General features: G+C 44.0%; 1 protein-coding gene across 1 annotated transcript; it reads left to right on the top strand.

Moving 5' to 3' along the window:
* The first annotated feature begins 1375 nt into the window (after positions 1-1375).
* Positions 1376-6144, top strand: LOC129019676 (galactoside-binding soluble lectin 13-like). The gene is given in 4 exon segments (XM_054462714.2): positions 1376-1390; positions 3415-3491; positions 3991-4201; positions 6028-6144. Coding segments are annotated over 4 exon segments (420 nt in total).
* The last annotated feature ends 533 nt before the right edge of the window (positions 6145-6677 follow it).

The raw sequence follows: 6677 nt of genomic DNA, 5'->3' as shown, positions 1-6677 counted from the left end.
GACAGATGCTGCAAGGTTGTGGAGAAAAGGGAGCACTCACACATTGTTGGTGACAGTGTAAATTAGTTCACCCATTGTGGAAAGCAGTGTGGTGATTCCTCAAAGAGCTAACAATAGATCTACCATTCAACCCAGCAATCCCATCACTGGGTGTATGCCCAGAAGAATAGAAATGATTCTGCCATAAAGACATATGCACATGAATGTTCATTGCAACACTGTTCACAATAGCGAAGACATGGAATGAACCCAAATGCCAATCAACGACAGATTGGATACAGAAAATGTGGTACATGTACACAATGGAATACTATGCAGTCCTAAAAAAGAATGATATTATGTCTTTTGCAGGAACATGGATGGAGCTGGAGGCCATTATTCTTAGTAAACTAATGCAGGAACAGAAAACCAAATACTGCATGTTCTCACTTATCAGTGTGAACTAAATGATGAGACTCATGGACACCAAGAGGGAAATAACACACATTGGGGCCTCCTTGAGGGTGGGGGGTGAAAGGTGGAAGAGGAGAAAAAAATAACTCTTGAGTACTATGCTTAGCAACCAGGTGAAGAAATCATATATACCACAAACCCCATGACACGATTTTATCTGCATATGTACCCCAAACCTAAAATAAAATGAAAGAAAAATCAAATAAAAACAACAATCTCACCTGCCTCCCAGAATCTGCAGAAGAAACAGTGTCTCTGAAACTTTTATTTATATGGACACCAAGAGAAAGGCGAGAGTGTAGCTAGAGCCCAGGTGTGTGACAGTCAGGTGAGAGTGGCCCTCACTTGGCAGAGCCAAGCAGCCTAGTGTGGAATAGGTTCATGCAAGAAATTTCTCTACTTCTCTCCACAGATCCTCCTGAGGATCAAGGTCAGTGCTCTCCCAGAACGTTTAGAAGCGGAGAGAATCATTACCTTCTAGGACTAATGTATTTCCCCAAAATCTCCAACTTTTTTTTTTAGCCATTGTACAAATTGGGAAAATGTACACCTTCTAGGTATATTCTGCATAGATGAGAAAAGGCTTGAGAGGCATAAAGGCTGGGCTTTACAACCACTACCGCTCACTCCATCATCTTTATCAATGCATTTCCCTGGTAACCCAATCCACAGCCTGGTACCTCCCCCACTGTCATTTCTGCTGCATTACAGATTACAGACCTGCAAATAGCTATGGTTGTGACTGAGTTTCTTCCTGACACCTAAACCTTTCTAAAGCTGCAAGGAAATCTTGCTGGGAGGAGCTTGGAATCTGGAATGAAGCCAGAGGGCAAGGCTGAAGTGGGTCATTTAAGTGCTGCAACTCAGAGATTCACTCAGAAGACTGGACAAAATTCCGAAGGTCGCCAAGAAGGAGAGAACAATGTCCTCTTTACCCGTGAGTTGAAAAGACACAGCCTTCAAAAATTTCATGTCACACAAACCAAGAAAGAAATGGGAGATTTTATGAGATGAAAATATGAGCATTTTTACTGTGAATGCTTTACTTAGAGCTATTGACGTGTGGAATAGAAACCCTAAGGCTATGGTATCTGAGATGCTTGTGGGGATTGGGGTGTGGACCCTGGACCAGTGTAACCTTCTGTGAGTGTGAGGTGGTGTCTGATGAGCGTAAACTCTGCTGAAATAATGTGACTTTAAGTGGGAGGTGGATGACCCACCAGGACAAGCAGGTGTGTGAATGGAGAGTAAAGGGGCGAGTGGGCTTTGTTTCCTGTCTATGATGTGAGTATGTGTGTGAGCACAGCCAGACCAGTGCATGAGCATCGTTATGTGCACCGTGAGCAGGTGTGTGTGACGCAGTGAGTGGCGTGGCTCTGTGTGACTGTGCGTGTGTGTGCTGGGATGTAACTGTGTGTTGAAGTGGGATCATGCATGTGGCTTTCTACACATGTGAATGTTTCTCCCCACACAGCAGCATCTCTGATGTGAATCCAAGGTGGCTTAACTGGTGGGGATCTTGGGGATTGTGAGTTACCAAGGACTTGTTTCAGATCACTTGTGAGAGCAGAATGTATGATCAGTAGATGTCTCTTCCCAGTAAGAGTGGGGAAGAGGAATGCAGACTATGGGGGTGATGGTTCCTCAGGTGGGGTCTGCACAGAGTGACCACTGTCTCTTGCCTCCCAGGCTCAGCTTGCCTGTCCCTAGCCCATCCAGTTCTTCCCACTGTGTGACAGGAGGGTGTGCAGATACTTGTTTGTTAGGGAAGGACATTAGAGGCCGTGGTTTCAGAGACTGAATCACACAAAATATCCACTGTAAGCTTTGTCTGAACTGAGACTAAACTTGTTCTCCACCCATGAAAGAACAAGTTAAGTCTCAGCTCAGAAGGAGCTTACAGTGGATATTAATCAATCAAGCAGCTGGGTTCACTGGCTCATGGCTATAATCCCACCAATTTTGGAGGCAAAGATGAGAGGAAAACTTGAGGCCAGAAGTCTGAGACCAGTCTGGGCATCATAGTGAGATGCTTTCTTTAAAAACTTTAAATATTTGACTGGCAGAGAGGCAGGCACCTTTCTTCTCAGCTATTCAAGAGGGGGCAGATGTGTGAGGTTCACTGCAGCCCAGGAGTTTGAGGTTTCAGTGAACCATGATTGCATCCCTGCATGTCAGTCTGGGTGAGAGAGCAAGAACCTATCTCAAAAGTACAGAAAAATCATCTCAACTACTTGTAGTCATCATAGAAATCAATCATTCCCTCCAGTTATGTCCCTGACCCACAAGCTTCATTTGTGCAAGTACTGGGGCTGTGCTCTCAGTAGTGTGTGCCTCTTCTTGGAAGGACGTCCATTGCCCTTGATGATAGTGATGCATGTGCCTCCCACACTCAGGGGTTTCCTGTTCTTTCATCATTTCCCTCTCCCTTTCAACAAGTGTTGTTTCTCACTGGAGTGAATGTTTAAATTCTTACATTTACAAGTCTTGTTTTAATTTTAAGAGTTGAAAATGAAGGCAGGTCAGTCTTTCAAGAGGACTCCCCTGTTCTGTTAGGTCACCCCTAAGAGGCCCTATGCATGACAGGGATTAGGGTAACACTTTTACATGTAGTAACTCCCTATTACAGAGAATATCCTGCAAAGTAGAAATTCCTGATAATCTTCCTTGCCCTAGGGAAAATGAGGAAGGGAGGGTTCAAGTAACAAATCTAAGACTGCACTGCTAGTAAAAGGCAGAATGAGGACTGGAATCCAGGCATCCTGGCTCCTGAACCCTTGCTCTTACTTATGGGCCCACCATATCTTCAGGAATATGGGGCCCTGAATGTGGTAGGGTTAAAGAGGAGAGTCCATAGAGTCTGCCCTTTCATCTCTAACCTCCTGCACCATGGGAATATGTTACAGGAGGGGAGACTGCACCTGACCCTGCACCTCTCACTTACTCTCAATACTCTGGCAGGTGCCATACAAACTGCCTGTGTCTTTGTCTGTTGGTTCCTGCGTGGTAATCAAAGGGACACCGATCGACTCTTTTATGTGAGTACTTTATGGTCCAATGGAGGGGTTGGAGAAGAAGGGAGAATATTTGCTAAGGATTTGACCTTACGTGTGGGTGATGTGGAAATGCCTAGTTGGCAGGATGGAGGCCCCATGCAGGTGCAGGTCTTGGAGACCCTCCAGCACCAGGCATGAGACCTGTAGCAACTGCATGTGGGCCAGCCATGGGGCCTACAGGAGGAGGACACTTACTGGGTTGGGGCTGTATTTCTTTATCAGGGGGCATAGAATTTTCAGGGAATGAACAAGTCATAGGCCCAGGTCGGTGACAGTGGCTCAGTTTTCATCTGGGGATGAGGAGCACAGAATCTCCCTGCCTGGGGGCATGAGGAGCTGAAGCATCCCCACAGGGACCTGGCCATCAGTATTATCAGGGAGACTTTTTCCCTAGGTAAATGGGGGAAAGGATTTGTGTGTGTGTCGAGTGTATCTGCGCAAGGGAGGGACCTGCCCAACATTCTGCATGCTTCACCCTCAGCAATGACCCACAGCTGCAGGTGGATTTCTACACTGACATGGATGAGGATTCAGATATTGCCTTCCATTTCTGAGTGCACTTTGGCAATCATGTGGTCATGAACAGTCGTGAGTTTGGGATATGGATGTTGGAGGAGACAACAGACTACGTGCCCTTTGAGGATGGCAAACAATTTGAGCTGTGCATCTATGTACATTACAATGAGTATGAGGTGAGCACCCCAGGAGCTCCCAGCTCTGTGGGCTCCCAAAACAGGAGGCAGCTCTCATTGACCTGGCCTCAGTAGTCCGTCGGGGTCCATCTCCCATAACTACTCCTGCCCCTGGTTTTCATCACAGAGCACCCCCTGCTTGCACTGCCATCCTCAGCTCTTTCCCAAATCTGACCAATGTCAAGGTCAGCTCACCTGACATTTCCCCCAAAGTAGAGAATCTCCTCTGTCTTTTCACATAATGCTCATTTCTACTTATGCCATTATTTAAATTTTCATTTAGCTGAGTGAATACAACATACTTCAGGAAAAAAAAGTTTAAACAAAAAAGATTGTTTTAATCAGTAACAAATTAAGTCTTCGTCTCATTTTGGGGCCCGAATTCTACTCATAGGAAAAACATTGCCAGAGCTCTGCTTTCATTCAAAGAGATTTTGTTTGTTTGTTTGTTTTTGTTTGTTTATTTTATTGAGACAGAGTCTCATTTTTCATCCAGGTTGGAGTGCAGTGGCATGATATCAGCTCACTGCAACCTCCACCTCCTGGATTCAAACAATTCTCTCGCCTCAGCCTCCCAAGTAGCTGGGACTACAGGTGCAGCCAGCACACCTGGCTAATTTTTGTATTTTTAGGGGAGACGGGGGTTCACCACTTTGGCCAGGCTGGTCTTGAACTCCCGACCTCCAGTTATCCGCCCAACTTTGCCTCTCAATATACTGAGATTACAGGCTTAAGCCATTATGCCCAGCCCTTCAGAGGAAATTTTTGCTTATGGAAGCATATAGATATGTCTATGATTTCATTTGTTTTTAAGCAAATCCTGGTATAAGTTGCTCTACACTTTACGCTTCAAGAACTAAGTTGATTTGTTGCCAAAGAATATATATTGAAGACATTATCAATCTATGATGCTGCTTCAGTTTTTAAAGATTGCATAATATTGCATTAAGAAGTTTATTCAAAGTTGTTGAATTTGGCCCTTTTGGGGGCATTAAATTTCCTTCCAGTATTTTGCTCTGACAAATGATGATGTATTAAGTTTTCTAATCAATCCTTTTGTCATTACCAACCTCCCAATACTTGTACTAGAAGATAATTACAAAAAAATGGAAAAACTGGCTCAAAAATGTGTGCATTTTAAATTTGAAAAATTAATACTAATAAGGTTACTTTCTCTATAGCCTCAATATAAAGAATTTATCCATACTTTCTGGCTTTCTCTAACGAGTAGGCCAAAACATTCACATCTTATTCAGATTCAAGTGAGGGATCTTTTCCTATGCTTAGAAGTTATTGAAGGTAATATCCTGTTTTACAAGAACTGTTCTCCTTTCATTCTATAAGAACCCTGGGTTTCCTTCTTTGCCACTAACACCTCAGATGTAGGTTACTCCAAAGCCAAACTGTGCCATCAGTAGCGAAAAACAATCACAGTTCATGGAACTGAAAAGTATGCATTCAATGAACATGGTCTAGCACTAACCCTGTGGCAGGTCCTGTGCAACATGCAGGGTCTCAAGTTCCTGATACACAGTCTCTGGCAATGGGGATCTTCCAGGTTAGAAGGGAGGCTGACTAAGCAAGGACTTTGTGACACAGAGTATAGAACTTCACTAGAGGAATGAGTGGAAACATTAGAAATAAAGTCGGCTACTGTCTCAAATAGGCACAAAACGTCATCTGTAAACAGAAGTGTATCTAATACGTTAACTTGTATAACTAGAAATTTTCTTGGGGAATGTTATTGGTACTAGGACAGAGTGGAGAGGAGGCTGAAAACTTGTTTGGTGGCATGCTTTCTTTCTGATGCATTTTTCCTCTTGTAGATAAGGGTCAATGGCATACGCATTTATGGCTTTGTCCATCAAATCCCGGCATCATTTGTGAAGATGGTGCAAGTGTCAAGAGATGTCTCCCTGACCTCAGTGTGTGTCTGCAATTGAGGGAGATGATCACACTCCTCATTGTTGAGGAATCCCTCTTTCTACCTGACCATGGGATTCCCAGAACCTGCTAACAGAATAATCCCTCCTCACATTTTCCCCTACACTTTGTCATTAAAACAGCACAAAAACTCACATGATTTGGTTCTTGCTTTCAGAGGGGAAAAGAGGAAGTTGTCATCCCCAAGGGGGACGGCATCAGGAAATCAAAGGGGATAAACCTTCCTGTGACAAAGGGAGTGAGTGACAAGGTCCGTGGAATGTCTGAGAAGACATTAGAAACAGCATCCTTCTACAGCACGTAGTTGACGTCAGACAGTCTGAACTAAAATACTTACCCAATATCAAATGATTAATGGCACTTAAATGTTAGGTAGCTGTTTACAGGCACGCAAGTGTACATGGTGGCTTTGGGGAAAATCTGTAACTTGAGGAAAATTATGTGGAATTTCTTAATTTTTTTCCATTGTTCTCAGGATGCTTACTGTGTATGAACACTGTGCCTGGCTTTGTGCCAGCTGCTGTGAAGGAAA

This window comes from Pongo pygmaeus, chromosome 20 (genome assembly GCF_028885625.2).
Source record: "Pongo pygmaeus isolate AG05252 chromosome 20, NHGRI_mPonPyg2-v2.0_pri, whole genome shotgun sequence".
Lineage (NCBI taxonomy): Eukaryota > Metazoa > Chordata > Mammalia > Primates > Hominidae > Pongo > Pongo pygmaeus.
This window is presented reverse-complemented; position numbering and strand designations above follow the sequence as displayed.